The sequence below is a fragment of the Barbus barbus genome (genome assembly GCF_936440315.1).
Source record: "Barbus barbus genome assembly, chromosome: 17".
NCBI lineage: Eukaryota > Metazoa > Chordata > Actinopteri > Cypriniformes > Cyprinidae > Barbus > Barbus barbus.
The window spans coordinates 1800003-1826875 of record NC_136745.1 but is presented as its reverse complement, the minus strand read 5'-3'; the positions used below and the strand labels follow the sequence as shown (position 1 = coordinate 1826875).

At 39.3% G+C, this 26873-nt stretch overlaps 1 protein-coding gene across 2 annotated transcripts; it reads right to left on the bottom strand.

Moving 5' to 3' along the window:
- Positions 1 to 2445: 2445 nt before the first annotated feature.
- LOC306883024 (BTB/POZ domain-containing protein KCTD12-like) lies at positions 2446 to 26023 on the bottom strand. Of its 2 annotated transcripts, XM_079438077.1 has the most exons (3): positions 25893 to 26023; positions 24764 to 25600; positions 2446 to 4578 (listed from the first exon to the last, which is right to left on the bottom strand). In XM_079438077.1, exons 2-3 carry the CDS (start codon positions 25587 to 25589, stop codon positions 3860 to 3862), a joined length of 1545 nt encoding a protein of 514 aa, XP_079294203.1. In that variant the 5' UTR covers positions 25590 to 25600; positions 25893 to 26023; the 3' UTR covers positions 2446 to 3859. The 2 variants fall into 2 exon arrangements, with proteins under 2 accessions (XP_079294203.1, XP_079294204.1); XM_079438078.1 differs by lacking the exon at positions 2446 to 4578 and having other exon boundaries at positions 23055 to 25600.
- Between the last annotated feature and the right edge of the window lie 850 nt (positions 26024 to 26873).

Sequence of the window (26873 nt, the reverse complement as noted above, 5' to 3'; positions counted from 1 at the left end):
ATCTACAGACTTAGTAGGCTTAACATGACTATGGCTTTGAGCTCAAACGACTTTGAGCATGATAGAATTTTGACTCTTGAAGGGGTTTTGTTGATGTTTTAACATCCCCAAAGCAGATTTACAGGCGTTATCAATATGGATTTTGCTCCCAGTTTAGCTAAGGTCTTGTTGTGCCCTAGAATAGAGCATGTACCTCAGGTCACTTTTACTTCTTTCCACTTCTCCTCCTGGTTGCATAAGTCCAGGGGCCTCATTTATAAAGCGTGCGTACGCTCAGATTTGATCTTAGAGTCTGCATACGCTTAAATCCACGCCAACGTTCATATCTGTAAAAACGGTCTTTGACGTGGAAAAGTGCTTAGCATCACGTCAGGGTCTGAGCAGACGTATGCACTTTTTATTGTTGAAGTATTGCAGGTTTTTTAAAATATAAGCTGTTCTTAACTATGATGATTGGTGATATTTTATATGTTAATGATATTAATTAGGAGGCGTTTACAAGGCAGCGTGCTGAAACCAGTCAATTGCGCGCAAGCTCAAGATCATTTGCTATTCATAGATTTCACAACTGAAAGAGACACGTACACGCGATTTTTGTTCGTACGTTCATTCTATGAATCGCACGTACGCATATCTTGGAAATGATCGTAAGATCAAATTTAGGATGGTTTCTGCACAACATTTTATAAATGAGGCCCCAGGTTTCTTTCTGACTATACCAATTTGATCATTTATATCATTAATTAAATAATTACTGCTGCATTGTGATGGACAGTGTTGGGGAAAGTTACTTTTAAAAGTAATGCATTACATTATTGCGTTACTCCCTAAAAAAGTTACTAATTACGTTACTTAGCCACTTTTCATGGAAAGTAATGCGTTACGTTACTTTCGCGTTACATTTTAAATATGAGCAGGGCTTGATTGTTTTTAATACAAGAAGTTCTAGCAAATGTAAAAGCCCTTTCACACCAAAAAGTGTAATTAATAAATCTCAGGCTGAAGGAAAAGTAAATTTAGGTCTGTACAGTAGAACGCAGGAGAAGAGGGTTCAACACTCTTCAGCAATAAAAAAACAATGAAGCACAATTGTTAGTTTATCTAAAGTAATTTTTTGCTTATTAGTTTGGTTGAACTGGATTATCAAAGGTCAGCAGCAAAGACATTGGTTAATAAAATGGGATTAGACACATTTGTGTTGTTTAACATATTTAAGTATTGCAGGTTTGCGTCATATTCTGAGTTTGCATTTCACTGTTTTAATTAATTTTGACGAATACTAAATCTGTTTTTTGCGAGTGGGATGAATTAATGCACATTCACATTTAGTCTAGAACTACAGTAACATGTTCACACAGTGCACTGTCAGTCAATAAATGGGGAAAAAGTAACTGGCGTTACTTTTTTTTTTAAAGTAACTCAGCTATTTTCTTGTAAATTAAAAAGTAATGCGTTACGTTACTAGTTACTTGAAAAAAGTTATATTATTACGCAACTCGCGTTACTTGTAATGCGTTACCCCCAACACTGGTGATGGAATATCTGGTTCTCTTGGCACTTCCATGTCTGGCCACTATACTAAAAACCTAGAAATTACCCTTGAAATACCTCTAAATCTGGGGTTCTCAACTCTCAACCCTCGAGGTCCACTTTCCTGCAGAGTTTACCTCCAATCTTGATCAAACTCATCTTCCAGTAACTTTCTAGTAATTTCCTGAAGAGCTCGATGAGCTTGTTCAGGTGTGTTTGATTAGGGTTGGAGCAATATTCTGTGGGACAGTGGACCTCGGGGGACAGAATTGAGAACTAAATTGTTATTCTTCCACCTGTGTTTCATTTTTCAAGTTGCTTTCTTAAAAGTGTGCTAATTGTACTTCGGGGTGAGTCTTTTCTCTTTAACTTTTTTTAAACAGAAGAATGCAACACCATCTGAGTGTTGGAGAAGACTATTCATAGTTTATATCCAAACACAAAGTTCATTAGAATGCAGGCTGAGTGACCTTGGCTTAATTTATACTATAAGCGAAACACATGCGAATCAACGTCAAACCTGGTGCAACCAGATTATTAATATTTCTTTAAGTTTCAGGTGATTCAAGAGCTTACTTCAGTGCATTACCACTGTCTATGTGGGTGGTGTGGTGTAGCGATTAAGGCTCAGGGCTGGTAAGGTTGCTAGATCTAGATGGAGGTAGAGATAGAGTCACTATCATTGTGTCCTCAAGTAACCCCAGGCTACGTGGGGTAACTTGGATTGTGAGGATTACTACAGGGAGGAATGACCATGTGGTAATTTCCTTGCGTTGTTCTCTGACATGAAAGTCATGGAAATGTGTTAAAAAGCAGACATGCCTATTTGATTCCTTTAAATGTGTAAACACATGAAACAAAACGTTTCTTGTGCACTGTTTGTTTGAGTATCCTGACACAGAAATGACACATTTCGACTTTACGATATTATTGCTTTATTTACTATCACAGAAATTTGCAGGAACTATTTGGTTTCATATATTAGTGGTCCATACTAAATTAACCAACAAATGTCTTTTACCATAATTTATTCATGATACAAGAATGTTTTCGTTCTACACAAAATATCATACTCAGTTTATGATGTAAAAAAAAAAAAGTGTTTAAAAAAAATCTTGAACCATCAAAGGCTTGAAAAATAAACCAATACATTTAAAAACCAAACTCAACCTGAAAGACAAACTTTTTGATTCAGGATGTCAGGAACATGGCAAGTAGGTTGGAAGCTCTGTAAAGTCATTATTACTTAAAGCTGCAGTCCATAACGTTTTTGGTTAAAAATATCCATAATGAATTTTTGGGCATAACCAGCCAGTGTTCAAACTATCTGCTTACTTTAGCCTGATTCACAACGGTAAGCTTGTAATAATGTTTTCTAATTTGAGTGGTACTGGCTATATCGCATGTGAGGATGCTGCAGGTGGCGGATCATTAATAGTCTTTTAATAGCATTAATAAAATTATCATTTTGATGGCAGATTGCAATCCAGAAAGGTCAATACAACAGTCATCGGTAACAACTGGAGATTCACTCGTAGTCACCGGTAGTCTACAGGTAACGCTAATACACACTAAATACATGTAGCCACGCAATGCTTATGTTGTTAACATTAACATTTTGAGAACAAAGTATGACAATAATTTGCATGGTTTGATGTGATATGAGCTAAGTGATCATTTAATCACCACTGATAACGTGATGTATTGTAAATCTTTTTTGTTTTCCTCAGTTGGTCAGAACAAAAGTGGCAGACTTGTTACATACTTGTTCAGATTAAATTTTCCAGTGAAAATTGTTATTTGGGTCATATTTCCAAGACGTAGAATCTGTGATTCCTAAGTATAGTATCCACAGGGGTGCGGTGACTGACACCCACACATTAAAACATTCGATTTATCTGCGCTTGAGTCGTGCAGGTGCACAACCCACATAATGAAAATAATTCTGCTAGTAACTGCAATTGCAGGCAGAGATGGCGACAATGAGGCAAAACTTATGGACTGCAGCTTTAATCATAAAATAATAGGTAATTATGTAACATTCAAGAACTGTATTTAAAATGATTAAGGAGAAATAAACACTGACACACACACAAAAAATTTATTTAGATTTTTTTGGCATGCATAACAGAGTGAACCACACAGGTGAACTGTTTAGACCAGGTTCCTGTTCAAGAGTCTCTAAAAAGTCATTTAATCACACAATGTGTAAACTGCAGTGCTCCTTTATGCCACAACTAGGCAAAGTAACTTACTTATAGTTTAGCTGGTGCAACCAGATCCAGAACCCAAACAATGCTGGTGTTTTCAGAAGGGTGGCTTATCTGTATTACTCATTGTATTTTTTGAGCAGATCACTCTGCCAGTGTCTCTTGCGGTCTGGGAAGAGTTTTGGGATGCGGATTTTCCTGAAATCCTCGATGCATTTCTTCAGCTCTTCCTCCATCAGCTTCTTCTCCTCTTCCTCCGGGTCTTTGCTCAGCGGTCCTCCGTTCTCCCTGGTGATGGCGCTGGTGGTGGAGGCTGCGGTGCTGCTGGGTGTGGGTCGGGGCAGTGTTTTCAGAGACAGGGTGGTGGGTCGCACTGGACTGACCGCGGGCAGCAGAGGGGGGCTCGGCTCCCGGGGCAGAGGCAGAGGAGGCTCAGGGCTGTCCAGGGGCGGAAGGGGCAGAGGGAGAGGAGGCTCAGGGCTGTCCAGGGGCGGAAGGGGCAGAGGGAGAGGAGGCTCAGGGCTGTCCAGGGGCGGAAGGGGCGGAGGGAGAGGAGGCTCAGGGCTGTCCAGGGGCGGAAGGGGCAGAGGGAGAGGAGGCTCAGGGCTGTCCAGGGGCGGAAGGGGCAGAGGGAGAGGAGGCTCAGGGCTGTCCAGGGGCGGAAGGGGCGGAGGGAGAGGAGGAAGGGGGTCTGAAAGAGATTCATTGTCCAGGTCAAGGGCAATGTTTGTGTCATCCTGGCTACAGACGTTGGATATATGTGGGTTATATATGGCCTCCTCCTCTGCTCTGTCGATATCTGGATCACTGAAGCAGGGCGACGTGGATGCTTTGCCTCCTGTCATTAGAAAAACAAAACAAAATATATTAGTAACACCCCAGATTGGTGGCAGAGTGTGTGATACAAAATATGCTGTTGCACAACAGTTCGCACTTATATTACATTTAATTCAACAAGTTATAGATTAGGAATCGTTGTAAAATACTAAAAAATGCACAAAAAATATTGTTTGAGATAAAAAATTAATAAAAAACCTTAAACATTTTCATCGTTCCAATGTGATTGTGTATCATTAGCTTTATAACACAAACAAAAACAACAAAAAAAACATTTGGAATCATGCAATAGGAAAACAATGCAAATCTATAGAAAGCTGGCAGCACTTTAGTTTGCTTGTCCACTTTAGACATTCTAATAACTATAAGTAACTTTGCAACTACATGTCAACTAAATGTCATTAGAGTATTAGACTGTTAGGTTAAGGTTGGGGTTAGGGCTATAGGGATATAAAACTAAGGTGCACATTCATCTGCTGTTAATTTGGACTTAATGTCGCCAACCTCTTGGTGGCTTTTGCCTGGTTCGAGCTAGTCTAGGTTTATGGGCTAGAAACTATCGATCACTCGCGTGCCCCGATTATGTGGTATATCTTGCTTTTAAGGAAGGTCTGATTGGAATGAAACTTGTGTATTATACTTGAGATGTTCTTTCAATCCATACATGTTTTGTGTGGTTTTTGCTCAGTTTTGCTTGGTTTTCTGTTGGATTTTTCTACAGCACCTCCATTTGGTTAGTCAAGTCACCTTTATTTATTTAGCGCTTTTAACAATACAGATTGTGTCAAAGCAGCTTTACAGTATTAAATAGGACAATTAGTGTGTAATAACGCAAAAGGACAACAGTAAAACTCAGTTAAAGGCAGTTCATCATTGATTCAGCGAATGTTATCGTCCAGCTCAGCTCAGTTCAAATAATATCTGTGCAATCAAGTTGACAATATCGCTGGAAATGAAGTGTTTGTGGATCAGATTTAGAGTTTAAGTGGTTGTTTTTGAGTTATATTAGGATAAGACAGCCATACCTGCACCCAACCTTAAACACAACCATTTTTTGACCACTTGGTACTTTTGAGTCAGGTTTAGTGTTAGCAGAATAATGGCAAAGTTACTAGTCTGTTGGGGAGCATCAAAATAAAGTGCAGATATTAAGCAGACAGTCTTCTAATACTCTGACTGCTAGTTGTCATGGAGTTGCAAAGTTAGTTAGTAATAGAATGTCTAAAGTGGACTTTCAAAATAAAGTGTAAAAAGCATGTTAAAAGCGAACCACATCACAGACTCAAAGCAAACGTTACTCCAATCATTCCCTCACAAATTGGCTTTAGCGCATCAAACCAGCCGAAAGGTAAATTGTGGCTGGAGTTTTGAACAGAGTAAACACTGCTCAGGGGATCCTCACAGAGGTCCATCTGCTTCTGAGCTCCTCCTGTGGAGACTGAGGGACTTCACACAGAATATCCAAGTACATCTCTGTTTTTCTGTTTGCATTTTCAAAGCGTTGGCTCTGCTTTGAAAATGGATTTGGATACTTAAGTCACTGCATTACATTTGTCATTGCATTAGATACAAAATATGAAAACCAATGTCATCTGTGCTTTTCTCAGAACTATCAGCACTTTACGAAGTCATTTTTACTATGACTTCTAATCAGCTGGTGTTTTGGTGAGTTTTAGTGGATGTATGAAGGTAGTTATCCTGAACTTCACGTAGATGTCATTCATTACATTAACTATGAACACTAATTCTTCACTAGCACAAAGTGCTGATATACTTGTCTTATTTTTAACCTTATATCTATTCTTTATATCATTATGTTTTAAACTGTTTATTCACGTTGTGAAATACTTTGCTTGACAAATGTGCTTGTGTTACTTTCGTTAAAATGACACATGCTTCGATATTTTGTTATTTAATGCAGTGACTTTTTTTTCTTTCCCTAAACCAGTTAAGTGCTCCACCAACAATACTCAAGACTTCATTAGTCATGTCGGTGCTGATTTCCTCACTAACCTTAAACTTCTTTTAGGACTGTATATACTAAATATACAGTACTGTGCAAAAGTCTTAGGCCACCAGTATTTCACCAACTAAAAAAAAATGGTTTTAAGTCAGTTATGTCTATCTTCTGCTGTAGTGTGTCAGTAGGAAATATCAGTTTACATTTCCAAACATTAATTTTGCCATTAATTGTAATAATCCAGTGAGATTTTTGTCTGACAGTAACTAGTGGTCCACACAGAGATCTGGGCACGTATTCATAAAACATTTTATCTTACCACTAAGAGTTCTCCTAAATAGCAGTAAAAGTTTTTAGCTAAGAGTTTTCTCTTAAACCCTGCTCACAAAGCTGCTGAGACAAGCTTGTACTGAGGAACAGAGAGAAGTGTTAAGCGTCTTGGAGACACAGTTCTTCTGGATTTAGTCTGTCTCTGTTTCTTCATGTCATTCCAGACAGACTGATGATGATCAGATCAGATCTCAAAAAAACTCACTGGATTATTACAATTAATGGCCAAATGAATGTTTGGAAATGTAAACTGATATTTCCTCCTGACACACTCCAGCAGAAGATACAAATAACTGACTTAAACCCATTCTTTAGCTGCTGATAATACTAGTGGCCTAAGGCTTTTGCGCAGTACTGTATGTGTTTGTAAAATATTCTTGAAATTAATATTTACTGTCATATTTCACATTTACCCACATATAATATGCAGTGTGTGTAAGAAATGTGTTCCAGGGGCAAGAAAATAAATTTCCAATCTCACAGCAGTCTACATTTAGGCTTTAATAATTATTTATTTTTATATAAATGTGTTATATGTTCAAATGTGTTACACAAAACAAAGTTTTTAGTTAAACGTGAAGAATGCATATGGAAATACATGGTGGGCAAAATATATTTTTTAAATATATATTTATATTTTTAAAATATATTTATTTAAAAATATGTTTATAATTTAAAATATATTTTCCAAAATATACAAAAATGGCCAAAATATATTGGTAGATAATGTATTTATGTAAATATATTTTTGAATATATTTTAGCAAATATATATTTTTGGCCATTTTTTGTAAATATTTTTTTTTTCCTGATAGATAGCATTACTGTTTGACATGATTTAATCCATTATGAATTTCCTAATCTCTGAATCCATGAAGTCTGAGTGTTTGTTAATAAAGGACGGCGTGATTGAGCTGAGCAGTGAAGTCAGATATGAGGTTAGGTTTGTGTGTTTTGGAAAAATCACGCCATTCAGACATAATTACAGTAAGTGTGACATAGGTGTCCAGTTACATTTGGAGCACCTTTCTGCCTGACATCTGCTACTCCACTGACCACGTGTAAGGAGTGAGCACAGATCTCATAAGTTCAGGTGGAAAACAGCTGATCCAGGCTGGCTGGAGTTTATATGGGAATGAGGATACACGATTTGCTGGGAAGAGCTCCAGGAGGACATGCTGCCAAATGTGTTTTGTGTCCCCTGATGTTTGTTTGTTATATCAGCGGTGCAAAGTGTGAGAAAATGATCAGCTGTGTATGATGATGAGAAAATGCCCCTGGCTTTCACTTGTGTTCGAGCTCTGGCATCATTTCATCTGCTTCCAATCACAAACACAAACTCCCTCATTCAGCCACAGGCTCATCAGCACTGAAACTGGCTTACATAACCCAAAACGACTGCTGCTTTCTGTCTGCTGTACCACCAGAGTGTGTGTGTGTGTGTGTGTGTGTGTGTGTGTGTGTGTGTGTGTCCATATAACGTGGGATGGTATGTGTTTTGTGAGATTTCGAAGTGTGGGAGAGAAAATCTGCAAGCAGCTCTCATGAGTTTCTCTGAATCCCCTCAATGGATGAATAAATATAAAGCCACTGCCATCACTCAAGATTTAGACATGTTCTTATAGCGCTGTCAAACGATTAATCGGGATTCATCCAAAATAAACGTTTTTGTTTACATAATATATGTGTGTGTAGGCTACTGTGCATATATAAAGACACACACATACAGCATACATTTAGAAAATATTTACATGTATTTACGTGTATATTTATATTCCTATAAATTATATCATATATAAATTATTAATATATAAACGTAACATTTTTCTTAACTATATACATGCATATGTGTGTATTTATATATACATAATGAATATACACGGTACACACATATTATGTAATTTATATTAAAACATTAAAACTTTTATTTTGTATTAATCGTGATTAATCGTTTGACAGCACTAATCTTAAACATATCACTTTACAGAGTCACATAATGGGCGCATGAGTGTTTTTTTATTTTTTTATTTTAGGTGTACTTGAATGAAAGGGGAAATTGCAGACAATGACCAATTTATGCATAAAAAACAAAACATGCCCAGGTCATATTTCAGCCCAAAACCAAAAGATACTATTTTATTTTGTTACTGTAATGTGAAAAATTAATGATAAACTATTCCATTTGTAAAATATTAATACATCATAGTATTGTTTGTTGTATTACTGGTATTTGGTGCAGATTTACATCCACAAACCGTTTATACAGCATAAATAGCACAGAAATGAGAATCTGGCCAAAACACTATTTAGAATTATAGGAATTACACATAAATACATAACATAATGCATCTGACACATTAGATCTTTAGAATTTGAGAGAAATGTGCTTAATGGTGACAAAAACAAAAAAAGTGTCAGACACCTTAAAAGTGTCTGAAAATAGGCTTCAGTTTCATTATGCAATTTTTTTCTCTTGATTGTGGGGTGAAATGTGAGCTTTAAGTTTTCTTGGTTCTGTATGTAATCTGGGTCCCTGAGTAGGGCACGAGATGCTGTAGCTGATGCGATGGGAACACGGTCCAGGCGTGACGATGGTCTGAAGCCTGTATAGAATCACACAATTCATTTGCTGATGCCACTAATGCCAGGATCACACTGCACAAGTTTAGCCCCGATTTTCACCTGCCGGCAGTTTTAGGGAAATCTCCGACAAATGCCTGAAATCTGAGGCAAATTGGTGCACAACACCTTGAATTCCAAGGGTGTACTTACACGGAGCAAGAGCAAGTTGTTGGACGTGAATCTGTATAAGAGGCCCAACGATGTGGTCGTATGATCCCAAATATAGCTCCTGTGCTCCGAGAGCACTGATGCACAAAGCATATAAACTATTGTCATCTGAAATGCAGAACCCATCACACATGACTCGACATGAGCAGGAAATACCTTATTGTAACCCTAAGTATATACTAAAGTAGACGTCCTGAGCTCAGAGGGCGTTGTTGCAAGAAAGTAAAGCATCATTAAAAATGCACAGTTTAGTATTGCTGTCTGAAACGAGGAATGTGAACTGATAAAGAACCCAAAAAACAGCAAGAAGATCCTGTTGAAAAAACTGGTCATGAGCTGGTCCTAAGCAACTAGCTCCTGCTCAAGACCAGCTTATACCAGCTCAAACCAGCAGCCATGCTTCAAAATATACCTAACCAGCATATGCTGGATTATTCAACAGAGGAAAGGCTTAAAAACGGGAGAAAGTACAGCCTAACTCAATATGAGGGGTCCAACATGTATGACGGAGGCACACGCTGCTGTAATCAAGACAGTGAGGTTGCATTATTTCATGAAGCATGAACAAAAAAAATGGATCAAATCCAAAACTCAAGAATAGTGAACAGAGACATATACAAGTTAAAAGAAATCCAAGACTTGAACACAACTCCCCGTCTGCAAACTCCTCTGAGAATACACTGCACATGAGAGAGCGAGAGAAGAGCGTCTGCTCGATCTCTCAACATCGGATCCCCAAACTCTAGATCACGCGGCACTCTGGCATCCGCAGGACTGGAGCAGCGAGGGACCGCCAGCTTCTTTCCTCCAAAAGAACACAAGCCTCCAACGAAGCTTTCACTTATCAAATATCAAAGTAGGAGTAGTTCAACCATGACAAATGCCTAAGCATTACACACATGTCGTTTCATGACCCTGCTGACGCGATGCCTCAGTGTTAGTGAATCTATACAGGCCTCAGAGCTTCCTTTCGTCGCTGTTCTGGAAAGATCTGGAAGTGGGTTTAAATATCTTTTCCTCAGCTCATTTCCAGGCAGTCCATCTGTTGCCAGTGGCACATTTTTACAGCACCATCATCAGCTTCAACGTGTTATGAGAAGAAGGCTCTCATTAACAAGTGTGTGTGTGTGCGTGCGGTCATGAATGTGAAAAATCATGCTCATGAAACAACAACTCAGTTCAAGATGTTATTTAACATTCAAAGTGAGCTTCGTTTCTAGAAAGAGCAGCTGTAACAAGCTGTCAGTTAACAGAAAATAATGCGTCCTTCTGTTGTCACAAAATGCACAAAGACACTGGAAAGGAACACAGTTTTTACAAACTAAGAGTTGAATTATTTTTTTATTAAAAAATGATGAGGAACATTACTTTAAAGAGGAAGCCAGCATGCTATTGTTAATACGGTAGCTTGATAGTGCATCATTGTGCATCTACATACTTTAATATAATCACTCTTACCGTTTATTTTTTACACATACAAAATCAATAGCACCACCGCAGTGAATCAGCTTTTAGGAAAATGTTAAAACATTTAAATTAATGCTGTCAAATGATTCATCGCGATTAATCGCATCCAAAATAAAAGTTTGTGTTTACATAATATGTGTTCTGTGTATATTTATTATGTACTGTATATATAAATACACACACACATACATTTATATATTTAATAAAAATATGCAATGTTTATATATTAAATATTTATATATAATATAAATTATATGAATATAAATATATATGTATATGTAAATACATGTAAATATTTTCAAAATATATACTGTGTGTGTGTGTATTTATATATACATAATAAACACACACAGAACACACACATATATTGAGTAAACAAAAACTTTTATTTTGGATGCGATTAATTGCGATTAATTGTTTGACAGCATTAATTTAAACATTTTTATTATGTAGTAGCCATTTTATAAAAGCATAAGGATGTCAAGCCTGTGCCTTATGGTGAATATAGTCACGCTGAAGGGTTCGGTTGCATAATGGGCCTAAAAATGCCTTATTTTTTGACAATATAGCATGCCTCTCACAGCGTACACAGCCTTGCCCTATAGGCTGCCCTATAATCTTTTACATTTTGAGGGATGAGTCAAATTTATTTTCTGTATTAGAGTCAGAAGACATTTTTCAACAGGTGTGAAAAGGTTTTTTTTTTTTCTAATGAATTGCACAAATGATTACAGATACCTTTTTCAAGTTGGTTTATTGCTGGCTTTATTATTTCATATATCACACAAGAGCAAAACACCTTGAGTATCTGTTATCTTATGTTCAGCCAGTGCTGGTTAAGAGCCTGTGATCTGGCCTTGAGTGGGCTGTCAGATGCTTTTCAAAGAGACAAATGCATCTCGTCTCTATGGTTACGCTCATAATGGCTTTATGATGTAGTCACATCTTCTCCAGAGGGCACTTTAATGGCTTTGGATTTAAAACAGACTAATCTCAATATTTGTTCAATATACAATAATACAGCTGATCTTCTCTCCTAAATGCACATTTACTAACCTTTAGATATTCGTCATGTGCTTATATTGTATTAAAAAGTGAAAGAAAGCCTAAAAATTGGAATCCTGGGCTTTCAAAGTTGCAAAAATTCACTGCTTTTAAAACTAGATAGAATTTGAAACAGATTACATTAACCTCTTTTGTTAATCTACATGGAGAGAGTCATCTCATCATGGTTACCCCCTGTTGCCATTTCATGACTGGACATGACAACTACAATGCAGCATTAAAGTACATCTAAACAACCCAAGCAAACCAAACAATATAGCTCTTCTATAGACACAACCAAGCCATGCATCTGCAATCTTCTGAACCAAACAGAAAAGGTATCAATGGAACAAAGTCTAGACACGCTGTCCCTTGATAAAAGAAACCGCAATGCTTCCAAACACAGATTGAGGATAAATGCTGTGGCATAAAGTGCTGTAAACACACATCAGTCACAGTCATCACGGTAAAAACACAGCCAGCCTTGAGACAACACCCACCAGAAGCACGCTATAGAGTGTATTGTGAGACAAAAACAAACAAAGAAACCTAACATGAACAGCTTTGGTCAAAGCCTGCTTGCTACAGCATGGCATGCTTGCATTTTGGGTGACCTGAGTTTAAGGCTTGCAAAGAAGTGGAAAATTTCCAGTAAATTTCTAGAAACCTTCCAAAAATCCCTGGAAGATTCCAAAAAATCCTGAAAAGTTTCCAAAATGTACTGGCAATGTTCCACCTTTTTTGCAATCGTACTTGTGGTCCTTTCCAGAAAGCCTGTGCCATGACAAAATCCAAACCACAGAGATAGATATGATATTTACTAATTCATATGACCTTTTTTCCAACTGATGGTGATCCCCAGCAACCATGAAGACTCCTCAAACCAACAGATTCACCTGCGCAGAAGAGCAGTGCTAAAGAACAGCAAGTGACATGCAGTTTTAGGTTTTAACTACCGATGGCAATATAGAAGCCAAGGAATATTCTTTTACCTCACTCACTGCAAAGAAATGCTTATCTTACTTAGTATTTTTGTCTTGTTTCCAGTCAAAATATCTAAAAATTCTTAAATTAAGGTGCATTTACTAGATAAGCAAAATGACAAAATAATTTGTCTTGTTTCCAGGCAAAAAACTAAACTAAAACTAACCCTGGAAGATCATTTTACTTATTTTAAGCAAAATGCTTAATTTAGTTTTGTTTGTTTTTTGCCTGGAAACAAGACAAATTATCTTATGTCATTTTGCGAATCTAGTAAATGCATCTTAATTTAAGAATTTTTAGATAGTTTGACTGGAAACAAGACAAAAATACTAAAGTAAGATGCCCCTTTTTTGCAGTGCTGAACCCATTGATGAAAATGCATAGAGGCCTACAGCTCAATTGTTATGATCTCTAAAAATCCTTAATAAACGTCATTGATTGTATTGATTCAGCAAGTTCTGCAGTAGAGTAACATTAAACATTGTAGCTCACAAAGACCCGTATTTAGTCATATTTACACAAGTGTATAATACAATGAATGTTGACATTTTTCTATCAAAAAAGGTTAGATAATGTATTAACTTAAAAGACTGAAAGATTCATACAAATATTCTAACGTAAATATTTTTCTTAGAAACTTGGATTAATCCATATTTAAGTGTAAAATGTATGTTTTATTGCTTTGAACAGGGTTAGGTTAGGGTTAGGGTTAGGGTTAGGGGTATTGCAATGTTGCTGCAGTGTGTTTGTGAAGTCTGTTCGGGGTTGAAGGTCAGTGCAGAGAGATCAAACTAGAAACAGAAAACTAACTGCCACTGGTGAAGTATCATTGTATTGCTGTACATGTTCCTCCATCTGTGAAATTCTCATCTCCATTCCCTCAAGTGTTTCTGAACAATGCAGACGTGAGCTGTAATTAATCCCACTGTGTCAATATTTGTCTTTAGATTCTCTTTGAATTTTCTCCCAGCATCTCTTGTTTATCTGTAGTGACAGCTGCCTGCACCATGACGGATTCATAACGCATTACGCACATGCCAGCCTCAATCTGACTCACACTATGCGTGTGAATGTAAGCAGCAGTTATGGATTGATCTAAATAGAGTGATGAAAATAAACAGTAGCCTAGTTAAAAATCCAAATTTTAGTAAGCATTTCCAATCTGCATGTTGGCAAGTAACACAGCAGTGCAGGTATAAAGCTGTGAAGCTGCACAAGTCGCACAGGATTTCAGTCAAAGGTAAGCGCCCATCCTTGTAAATCTCTTTGGGTCGGGCTACTGAGGATAGAGCTTTCTGGAGATTATTGACTATTAGAGGGCAGATTAAAGACTCAAGGCTTTCCAGACGGTTGAGGTGATTCCCAGCACGCTTGCTTCTAGTTCAGCAATAGAAACAATTTCAACCATGACACTGTCTTCACTTCAGCTCCTTTAATAGGTTCACTCAACTATGGGCAAACCTCCCAAAAGCCTGTGTAGAATTACAGCAATTCATTGGCCGATGCCACAAGCGCCATCCACCAAGGTATGCAAAAGCACCCCTAGTGAAAGTGCTTCCCTCTCTGCCTTATGAAGAGCTTTCTGGACTGGCAGGAGCCCGCCCAGCTAAGAAGCACAGTTGACTAATGCTTCTTGGACAGTTGTAGTGCCCATTTGCCTCACCATTGCCTCGCTCCTGATAGACCTTTTCTAGCTTTGTAGAGCAGAGATATGCTAGAATAGGGGTGCCCATTGCCAACCTGCAAGTTTAACAGAGGCCAGTTGGTAAGAGTTGTGGGGGTAAACCTCACTCCCCTGATCACAAGAGGTGCACTAGAGACTGAGGCTAGATGCTGTGGTCCTTGTCATCCTTGTTAACGCTCATCTCCCATGCCAGGAACACCGGTTAGAATCAGAGCGAGCGTGGTGAGTACAACTAGAGTAGTTACACAAAGTTCAGCTGAAAGCCTGATCACCCTGTTGAAAAAACAGCATATGCTATGTTTTGAAGCATGGCTCCTGGTTTGAGCTGGTTTAAGATGGTCCTTAGCTGGTCATGAGCTGGTTTAAGCTGGTTCTTAGCTGGTTATGTGCTGTCCCAAAGCTGATCCTTAGCTGGTCATGAGCTGGTTTAAGATGGTCCTTAGCTGGTCATGAGCTGGTTTAAGCTGGTTCTTAGCTGGTTATGTGCTGTCCAAAAGCTGGTCCTTAGCTGGTCATGAGCTGGTTTAAGCTGGTCCTTAGCTGGTCATGAGCTGGTTTAAGCTGGTTCTTAGCTGGTTATGTGCTGTCCAAAAGCTGGTCCTTAGCTGGTTATGTGTTGTCCCAAAGCTGGTCCTTAGCTGGTCATGAGCTGGTTTAAGATGGTCCTTAGCTGGTCATGAGCTGGTTTAAGATGGTCCTTAGCTGGTTATGAGCTGGTTTAAGATGGTCATTAGCTGGTCATGAGCTGGTTTAAGTTGGTCCTTAGCTGGTCATGAGCTGGTTTAAGATGGTCCTTAGCTGGTCATGAGCTGGTTTGAGATGGTCCTTAGCTGGTTATGAGCTGGTTTAAGATGGTCCTTAGCTGGTTTAAGCTGGTTCTTAGCTGGTTATGTGCTGTCCAAAAGCTGGTCCTTAGCTGGTTATGTGTTGTCCCAAAGCTGGTCCTTAGCTGGTCATGAGCTGGTTTAAGATGGTCCTTAGCTGGTCATGAGCTGGTTTGAGATGGTCCTTAGCTGGTCATGAGCTGGTTTAAGATGGTCATTAGCTGGTCATGAGCTGGTTTAAGTTGGTCCTTAGCTGGTCATGAGCTGGTTTAAGCTGGTTCTTAGCTGGTTATGTGCTGTCCAAAAGCTGGTCCTTAGCTGGTTATGTGTTGTCCCAAAGCTGGTCCTTAGCTGGTCATGAGCTGGTTTAAGATGGTCCTTAGCTGGTCATGAGCTGGTTTGAGATGGTCCTTAGCTGGTCATGAGCTGGTTTGAGATGGTCCTTAGCTGGTCATGAGCTGGTTTAAGTTGGTCCTTAGCTGGTCATGAGCTGGTTTAAGATGGTCCTTAGATGGTCATGAGCTGGTTTAAGATGGTCCTTAGCTGGTTATGAGCTGGTTTAAGATGGTCATTAGCTGGTCATGAGCTGGTTTAAGTTGGTCCTTAGCTGGTCATGAGCTGGTTTAAGATGGTCCTTAGCTGGTCATGAGCTGGTTTGAGATGGTCCTTAGCTGGTTATGAGCTGGTTTAAGATGGTCCTTAGCTGGTTTAAGCTGGTTCTTAGCTGGTTATGTGCTGTCCAAAAGCTGGTCCTTAGCTGGTTATGTGTTGTCCCAAAGCTGGTCCTTAGCTGGTCATGAGCTGGTTTAAGATGGTCCTTAGCTGGTCATGAGCTGGTTTGAGATGGTCCTTAGCTGGTTATGAGCTGGTTTAAGATGGTCCTTAGCTGGTTTAAGCTGGTTCTTAGCTGGTTATGTGCTGTCCAAAAGCTGGTCCTTAGCTGGTTATGTGTTGTCCCAAAGCTGGTCCTTAGCTGGTCATGAGCTGGTTTAAGATGGTCCTTAGCTGGTCATGAGCTGGTTTGAGATGGTCCTTAGCTGGTCATGAGCTGGTTTAAGATGGTCATTAGCTGGTCATGAGCTGGTTTAAGTTGGTCCTTAGCTGGTCATGAGCTGGTTTAAGCTGGTTCTTAGCTGGTTATGTGCTGTCCAAAAGCTGGTCCTTAGCTGGTTATGTGTTGTCCCAAAGCTGGTCCTTAGCTGGTCATGAGCTGGTTTAAGATGGTCCTTAGCTGGTCATGAGCTGGTTTGAGATGGTCCTTAGCTGGTCATGAGCTGGTTTGAGATGGTCCTTAGCTGGTCATGAGCTGGTTTAAGTTGGTCCTTAGCTGGTCATGAGCTGGTTTAAGATGGTCCTTAGATGGTCATGAGCTGGTTTGAGATGGTCCTTAGCTGGTTATGAGCTGGTTTAAGATGGTCCTTAGCTGGTCATGAGCTGGTTTGAGATGGTCCTTAGCTGGTCATGAGCTGGTTTAAGATGGTCCTTAGCTGGTCATGAGCTGGTTTAAGCTGGTTCTTAGCTGGTCATGAGCTGGCCCAAAGCTGGTTTAAGGTGGTCCTTAGCTGGTCATGAGCTGGTTTAAGTTGGTCCTTAGCTGGTCATGAGCTGGTTTAAGCTGGTTCTTAGCTGGTCATGAGCTGGCCCAAAGCTGGTTTAAGGTGGTCCTTAGCTGGTCATGAGCTGGTTTAAGTTGGTCCTTAGCTGGACCAGCACATGGCCATCTTAAACCAGCTCATGATCAGCACATGACCAGCTTAAACCAGCTCAAACCAGCAGCCATGCTTCAAAACATACCTAACCAGCATATGATGGATTTTTCAACAGGGCAAACATATCTGAACCAACTAATTAAGATCTTCAAAAGCACTTGACAGATACAGACAGGTGTGTTTGATCAGGGTTCAAACTCTGCAGGTAGGCAGATCTCCAGGAACAGGATTGGGCTCCCCTGTGCAAAAATGTTGGTGACTGAAGAGTTGCTTGCAGCCTATTTGTCAACAACTTCACTTCCTTCTTAAAAGTCTTACTCTACTGTCTAAACCTGTTTGGATGACTTTGAATTTGAAGTCCTATGTGGCTCCCAGTCAGATGGGTGCAGCTCTGTATACCGTGGCGGTACTGATGCTGTCAAAGAGCTCAGATGAGTGATTTGGTGTTTTATCCAACCAAACATACAGTTTATGCGACCGGCTGCTCCATGGCAGGGTTGGTGGCAATGGAGGCACATCGGTGGTTAAACCTTACAGATGTCAAGGAAAAGGAGAAGGATTTTCTGCTGGACGCTCATTTTTCCAAGTCTGGGATTTTTGGTGAAGCTTTGAATGCGGTCTTTGAAAAGTTCAACACTGCAAAACAGCAGTTGCTTTCTGGCAGCTAATTCCACAACGGGCTCAAGAGTCTGTGGTGCCTTTGGACTGTTACCTTTCCAGCTCTCTACAGTGTCTTCAAAAGGAGAAGAAGAGAAGTGAGGGAGTTGGGGCCCTCCTTCTGAAAGACTGGGGTCTGCAGGCTCGCTCAGTAGTGTAATTACACTATAGACCTGAGGCTGCCAGCTAATGTTTCACATTCTGCAGGTCCAGTGGGCCATTGCTGATTAAATGGCCTGTAAATGGAAGACAGGCCCTCTTTGGACGATTGTGTCACAACGCAAACACATAATTGCCTTTCCTCTTAATGTTCTGTAGCTTCTGTTCTGTCAGTCCCATCGTCTTTAATGTTTGTCAACAGCAGATCAGCTGTCTTGAACTACAATCTTCTCACTTGTGCTTCGTGCAAAAATGCCAACATAGCATCAGAGATGCACCTCATTAACAAAGTTTTCTTTCAGACAGTAGCCTCCTTGGTACACTGCTTCCTTGGGAGATCCCAATCAAAGCAGATCTACTTTCCCAGGCTCAGGGCATCGGTGGCATCCCCAGCCAGAGATGTGGAAACAACAGATTCAGCCTTTGAACATTGCTTTTTGATTAGATCTGGTCTTTTGTTTTTTTAATCTAAATTCTTAATAGGTTTAACAGGGCCTCGATCCTATTGAACCACTTGAGTCAGACTCAGATATAATTCTTATTTGTAAGATGGTCTTGCACAGGGGCGTTATGAACTCATTATTTTTTGAGGGGGCATGAGTGAGGGGCTCGTCATGCTTGTCATGTGACACACAGCAGCATAACTGATATAGGCTTAAATTTTATTTATATTTTCCTTTTTATTCTAAATATTCCCAAACGTGTTAACATTTTGCACCAGTTTAGATCATGTTAGTTGATCTATAACGGGTGATGGGCAAATACCCTAATGTTAGTGTAACTATGCATAAAACCTGTCTTTCTACTTAAGTACCAGATATGGCTGTCATGCCATAAAATATTTTATAATATGACTGACTTTGTATTTAATGTGAATTTAATAAAAATAGCGTAAGTTAGTAATTATAACACATTGTACAGAAAAAACAGAGAACAAAACATTGACATTATCAAAAAACATTATCATTGTTTTCAGTCTAGCCAGAGTTCAAGCACTCCCATTATAATCACTGAAGCTGTTTACACTGTAAAATGAATATCTTACATCTGCTCTTTGTTGTTTCTGATGAGAGAATATACATGATCAGCTGCTGGCTTGCTTTGATGGCCACCACAGCGGTGTTGCTGCTAGGAAACAAAAGATGTTGGTTGAAGGATGTGATTTCTCTTGTTTATGAGGCATGTTTGTCAATTTTGCCTCTTGGCATTAAGGGTCACACTTCTAGAACCATTCTCTAAGGGTTCATTTTTGGAGGAAATTTGTATGATTTTATAACCTGGGCATGGACTTGACGACTGTTTCCCAGGGTTCTCTTGTCTGAACACGTGTCAGTTCATAGCAGATAAACTGGCGATGTCTTTGTAGTATGGCACTGTCTTATAGTGTTTCCATACCATCAGCTACTGATGTAGTGAACCTATTAAAGGTTGATACATCTCAAAAAATTAGAATATCGTGAAAAAGGTCAATATTTTTTGTCACTCATTTCAGAAAGTGAAACCCATATTTTATATAGATCCATTACACATAGAGTGAAATATTTCAAGCCTTTATTTCTTGAAATTTTGATGATTATGGCTTACAGAGAATGAAAACCCAAAATTCAGTGTCTCAGAAAATTAGAATATTACATAAGATCAATAAAAAAGGATATTTTAAACAGAAATGTCAGGTTTCTGAAAAGTATGTTCATTTCTATGCACTCAATACTTGGTTGGGCCTCCTTTTGCATGAATAACTGCATCAATGCGGCGTGGCATGGAGGTGATCAGAAAACTTCAGGATGATCAGGACTTCAGAAAACACAGTGGACCAACACCAGCAGACGACATGGCAGCCCAAATCATCACTGACTGTGGAAACTTCACACTGGACTTCAAGCAACATGGATTCTGTGCCTCTCCACTCTTCCTCCAGACTCTGGGACCTTGATTTCCAAATGAAATGCAAAATTTACTTTCATCTGAAAAGAGGACTTTGGACCACTGAGCAACAGTCCAGTTCTTTTTCTCCACAGCCCAGGTAAGACGCTTCTGATGTTGTCTCTGGTTCAGAAGTGGCTTGGTAGCTCTTTTCCTGAAGACGTCTGAGCGTGGAGACTCTTGATGCACTGACTCCAGCTTCAGTCCACTCCTTGTGAAGCTCTCACAAGTGTTTGAATCAGCTTTGCTTTACAGTATTCTCAAGCTTGTGGTCATCCCTGTTGCTTGTGCACCTTTTCCTACCCAAATTCTTCCTTCCGGTCAACTTTGCATTTAATATGCTTTGATACAGCACTCTGTGAACAGCCACAGCTTTCAGTAATGACCCTCTGTGACTTACCCTCTTTGTGGAGGGCGTCAATGTTCATCTTCTGGATCATTGCCAAGTCAGCAGTCTTCTCCATTATTGTGGTTTCAAAGAACAAGAGATACCCAGAATTTATACTGTAGAGATGGTCATTAATTGAAACTCAAATGTAAATATTCTACATATACTTTACATATAATGAATCTAAAATACATGAAAGTTTCACTTTTCGAAACAAGTTACAAGAAAAAATTAACTTTTTCACAATATTCTAATTTTTTTTAGATGTACCTGTATGTAACCCTGGTTCCCATAGGATGGAACAAGACACTTTATAGCTCTGACATGCCATATGACTCTCTACTCAGTATATTTGGGTTACGTATGTAACGGAGACATTTCACAGGCTTGTGTGCGTTTCACCTAAAATGGTTTAAAATGCTATTTTCTATTGCTTTTTTTAATGGTTCAGTTGCTCAGTCTGAACTGGAGTTCAAATCCACCCACATCCTTCTGCCCCCACAGGTCTTCTTTCATTGAATGTTATTCGGTTGTTAACTGTGGTGTTTTTGCATTATCATTATGAGTATGTAGCTGCAACTATTTACTACTGTATCTCAGAGGCCAAAGACACCAAGTTCACTGCATTATTGAAGGATTTGTGAATTATTTGCACAGATCAATGGATGCAAGAGATCCAAAGACTGTGAGGTACTCTGAAAGTAATTTATTTATAGACAAGCAACAGGAGGAATGCATCATACTATGATTATATTATACAGTTTTATATAACTGGGAACTGGGAACATGCAAAGATTGCAAAATGTAAAGTATACATAAAGTTAGGATTGATTTCAACAGTGAACCATACCAGACTTCACCTGAACTGTACCCCAAAATTTCTTCATTCCTAGTGGAACAACTCTTTCACACCAACCCTACAAACTGAACTCTGCTCAAAGAAGCCTGATTCTGCACTGAAATCTCCAGTGTGACTGCCATAAACTGAAAACAAAAGAGATAATTCTGACATGCAATAACAAAGAAGGGAATGTACTGGAATGTTAATGCAATTTATATCATAATATGGAGCCAAAGGTTTGTAATAGCATCACACAAGAATCCTCCAATCATCAGCTACAAATAGATAAAGATTCTGTTGCAGTGAAAAATAAGCATTTCAGTTCGAGTAGGATATTATTGGATTCTTATTTGAGACCATTAGGGTCCCTGTGGATTGTCGTTTCCAATTTATGACAGATATTGTAATAGCAATCTTTACATTCCTTGAGGATTATCGGACTAGTAAATAAGATCATTTTAATTTTGAATTTTGATTGCAAGTGTCCATAATAAATTATTACAAAATGAACTCAGTTTGAGACATAGTCCCTTCTGAAATGTTCAGATCTTATACTCTGCAAACCCAGAAAAGCAGGACACTGTCACATTTAAAACAGAAACGATAGAACAGCACAGGTGATCAGTTCAGGGCTAAAGAGGTTCTGCCTCTCTTTCTCAACGTCAGCAGATACGTTTCAAGTCCCTCTCCCTCACTGCCTTGTTTAATTAGTAAAGCTGATCAATCGAGGCATCATCACCCCCTCCACACATCAAGAGCTGTGTGCCTTGGACTGAAGATATTAATGATTTTCAGTAAATCAAATGGAAAAAATCCAAAAATCGGTCATTGAAAAATCCTATTACGATTGGGGGGATATATCCCCCTTAGTGCCTGTTATGATTATGCCTTTGGAGTTACAGCATGGCTGCAGTGCTGCTTAATAGCTGTGCCTGGACCCTATAAATAACATCAGCACACAATGCAACAATTATCCCGCTGGCCAGACTGAAGGATCGACTGTTTACGGTCACAAATCACTACACCATTTAGCTATTGCACAGAGCTTAGATGTTTGTTAAAACCCACCTGCTGTGATATGCATCTACAAACACTCAAATAAGTTGGAATTGAAATTGATATGATTGTGAAAAGTTGGTGCCCCGAATCTTGTTTTGTTTTTTAGGACGTCTCTGATACACTGTCTGTGATGTAACTTGGGCTTATTGTTTTTAAATGATTTACATCTAATACCAGGATCTATAAATCCATGCAGCAGTGCTTTAGATGGTTGACTGTGTTTAGGTGATGATGCTGGTCTGCATCCGCCTCCGCCTGTCTGTTTCACTTTCTCTCATCGTATATCAACTAACAAGAGATGTTAATGTTTCAGACAGCTGGATAATTTCAGCTCTTGTGTCAGCGATCTCAGTTTGTCTGTTTGAATATATTTGCTGAGCTGAAAAGATGTTTAAATATGTTTTCCCTAGTTCCTCACTGGAGTACAATGTGAGCTTCTCGGTGTGCCAGCAATCTTAATTAGATAGATTAGACACAGCAACACAAAGGCTGGTTGGGCAATCTGCTTTGACTGAGCTGGTTATAGGTTTGTCCTGGTTTTCATTCTGGCCATGCCTAGGTTCACGCTTTGAAGTCTCCGCGGAGGGAACGCCAGAGCAAAATGAAAGAGGAATTGGGAAGCAGCGTGATAACAGAGGATTCAGTGGAGAAGAGACTTTGGGGGAGAAAGATTTAATAATCTGATGTAATGCTTCCATTTTCTCTTTAAGTTTCACTGAGCAATGCAGATCTACCCAGTATCAATATTCACCCTGCAAAAAAATACTATACCAGAAAGAAAATCTATTTGAGTGAATCTCATGTTGTTTCAAATCTTAATCTTTTATGCTTGCAAAAATGGTCTTCGATATAGAAATGTCTCTGGTGAATGAAGCACTTGTCTTAATAGAGCATTAGCTGTTGCTTTAATTTAAGATTGACTTCATTTCATTGATATAACAGGAAATGTGTTTGTATATCGTTTTGGCCTGTTTTTGGTAATGTGCAAATACATCAAATACATGCATTTGTTTTATATTTAGGACGATATACTCACTGAATAATTATGTTTTTATTCATGCTTTCATAAAGACACTTTGAAGCTAGCACTTCGCTTTACACAATGCCTGAACAAAACCTTTAAAACACTATCAGGAAATTAAGATTAAGGGATTAAGTTCATTTCTGATTGACATAAAATAAATTACTGGATGCTATGTATTATCCCAAATGACATCTCATAACTAAACTCCACGGTGAGATTTTGTGCCTGTGTTTCAGTTAATGGTAATTCTGGCCTGAGGTCACAATGGAAATACCTGAAATTTAAAGCTCTCCGTCTAACTCTGTGTCAAACAATGGCACTGCATTTAATGAAGAAGAAAAATCTACTCAACTAATATCATGGTGGTTCATAACAGGCTATGGCTTAAATAGGCCTAAGCAAATATTAATTACTGAATGCACTTGAATAATTAATTTAAATATATGCATCTTTAAATTTAAATAAGACAAATTAAAATATGAAGCATTTGACTCAAACAAAAATAGTATTAGCACATGAGAGAATTTAAAATAATTTACACAAATGGCAGGCATCTGAAATATCGGATGCATAATAAACTACAAGATTCAGTATAGATATAGATCAACTGATCTGGCAACTCTAGTGGACCTAAAAATACAGCTTGAGTGTTCTGAGCACAATGTTTCGACTCGTATCATATCTAGCCTTACACGAGTAAAACACAGAAAGCTTAATAACACAGCCAATACAGCCCACCCCACTTTCAGATGGCATTAGATACCATTCTGTGCAATTAATGGCTACTAATCCAAAACCTGCTTGATGCTATCATTAATGCTAGTTAAAAATAGTTTGACACATTAATATATTCAATGCAAAACAGCTCGTCCAATTGAAATAGTCTGCATGGTTTCATCTTTTCGCATCGATCCATAAAGATGGTTTTATAACCTAGTGGATTCCCTCTCCTTTGGCCCCATTAAAGGCTTAGATACATTGATAATAACCCATATTACATAATCTATTACATCTCTATTTTGCATCACGAACAACTCAAAAGCTTTATAATTTGTCTGACAATTTTGAGTGACATAAGAGAAGCCCTTTCAAAAAGGCTCAAGCCTAGTTTAGCAGTTCATCTCCAACTTTTAGCTGGACAAAACACATCAACAACAGCACAGATCTGAGAAAGGGGAAGGCAGTCTCTCGGTGAGGGGAAGATCAACAGGGCTCGTTCGGAGGGAAGAAAGGTTACTGGAGCGCAGCGGGGAAGAGGCATTAAGGAAAGTCTGATGGACGGTGATCTAGAAGCTTCTACATCTATTGCAGGTGGTCTGGGAGGCAGGGTTTAGGATCACTCACGGTAGAATACGTATTCGGTGTAGCTGGCCCAGATTTTGTCGTCAGTCTGCTCGTGAGCGAAGGCGCAAGTCCCAGTGGAGTTGCAAGCCACCATGTGGAAGCCGGCATCGGCTAACCGGTCAAAAGCCTGCTCCAAGAAAGTAAACTTTAGGTAATAGCGTGCCGTGTAGCGCTCAGGCGGGCGATCGGGGTCGCGGCTCTCGTTCAATGTTTCCCCGAAAACCTCCTTAGCGAGAGAAGTCTTCCCACACACCATAATCCGAGCCACTCGCCGGAACTTGGCGTCTGTTTGGTCGCGGCCGAGGGTGTAGGAGCCCCGGTAGCCGATGGTGATGAACCCGGAGCACTTTCCGTCGCCCGAAGCCAGGCTGGAGCATGCAACGGCCCCGAGGCTTCGGCCGAGGTCGGCCCCGGGCGAGGGATCCTCGGGGTCGCTCTGGCAGCCCTCGTCGCCTAACGAGTTCTGCTTACTGAGCTTTGGAGCCAGCAGCTTGACGAGCTCAGGGAGGTTGAAGAACTCGGCCTCCCGCTGCAGCCGTCCTCGCTCCGGGAAATGGTCCGGAAGGACGAGCTGCTGGTCTCGCATGTAATCCAGAATATACCGGAACAGGAATCCATCTCTGTCCACGAAAAAACGACCCTTGGTGTCGCGCGCCAAGCTCCTGGTGCTCTTCTGGCTGAACATGTCCCACAGGAGGGAGTCCGGCACACTTGTTAAAGTCGAGTAGCGGGTGATATACACCTGACCCCCGACGTTTAGCTCTATGATTTCCGGAAAAGCCAGTTCCTCGACAGGAAGGCTAATAGCATTGTCAGGTAAAGCCATGTTTCAGAGTACTTGGTGAAAGATAAAAAAAAGTCAACTTAGGAACTTAATATGCAGTGGAGTTTATCAATATTGTAATGTCAGAAATATCCTGGTTAACTCACAATACGTCTCCAGTTCACAGTAGTAAAACACAATTTACACATAATAATCCTTCAGTAATGAGTTTATGTAAATTAGCACACGTGGCTCAGAAAAGCTCACTAATGTCAAACGCTGCCAGTTTTCAGATGATGTGCCTTTCATTTGTCCATCATCGAAGAGTCCCAAACATATAGACACGTCCAGCTCACATGAACCTACCGTCAGTCAAGCACTGGAAGAATGCCATCTAAAGAGCCGTCTGTGAGTGAATGTCAGCTGTTTTGGAAAGTGTCCACTGGAGAAATAGATGTGAATGATAAAGCGTCATGATCGCTGCTGCTCTTCCTCTCGACGCGCGCGCTGCAGCCCGACCTTAATATTCCCGCGAGCCGGCCACGCCCCTGCGCGGCGACGTCATCCGCGCTAGCCCCGCCCCCGCATCATCCGCACACTGGAGAGGAGCTTGGTTAACTTCTTTTAAATATTGTATTAATAATCAAATAAAAGAAATACACTTTAACATTCTACATACCATTTATACCCTTCTAAATCTTTAATATCAAGATTCTCTGATACTGATGATATATGCTGTTTTTGTAATAATGAGAAAGAGATACTGACTCACTTATATTTTTTGACTGCAAAGTCGTAAACACACAGATTTTATATTTAATTTAATAAATATTAATTATTGCTTTACTTTAAAGGATGTTATGAAAACATAAGCAATAATAATCTAGAATGTATTGTTAACCTTTTCATTCAAAATTTCACATATATAAACAAAAATGTCTGTCAAATTTGTTTTGTTCTGACTTTGAATTTTATATTTCTTCAATAAGACTGTTATAAAAACTAAAAGTCTGTGAAATGTTTAAAATACTATGACCCCTGGTACTCTGTAATATCCTTATTTGTTCAAATTGAATGTGAGCTATGCCTTTTTATTGATATATTTAATTTTTTTCTCTTTCTTAATTGTTTATATTTTGTATTGTTATTATTTGTATGTTCCTTTTTTTCTGCAATCCGCACATACTTCATGAAACTTGTAAACTTGTAATTTCTTATCCTTTATTGTCTCTCAAACTAATCAGTGCAGAGAACAATACATTTTGAGGCATTTCATAATACTTTGTGATTTATGCAGAATGAAGGCTAATTACTTATGTATCTCTATGTTGATTTCCATGTATTCAT

Coding starts and splice junctions, on each gene's coding strand:
- LOC306883024 (XM_079438077.1), bottom strand. CDS start 25,589: ATGGCTTTACCTGACAATGCTATTAGCCTTCCTGTCGAGGAACTGGCT. Junction 4,579..24,763: donor CACCGAATACGTATTCTACC/GTGAGTGATCCT, acceptor TTCTAATGACAG/GAGGCAAAGCATCCACGTCG.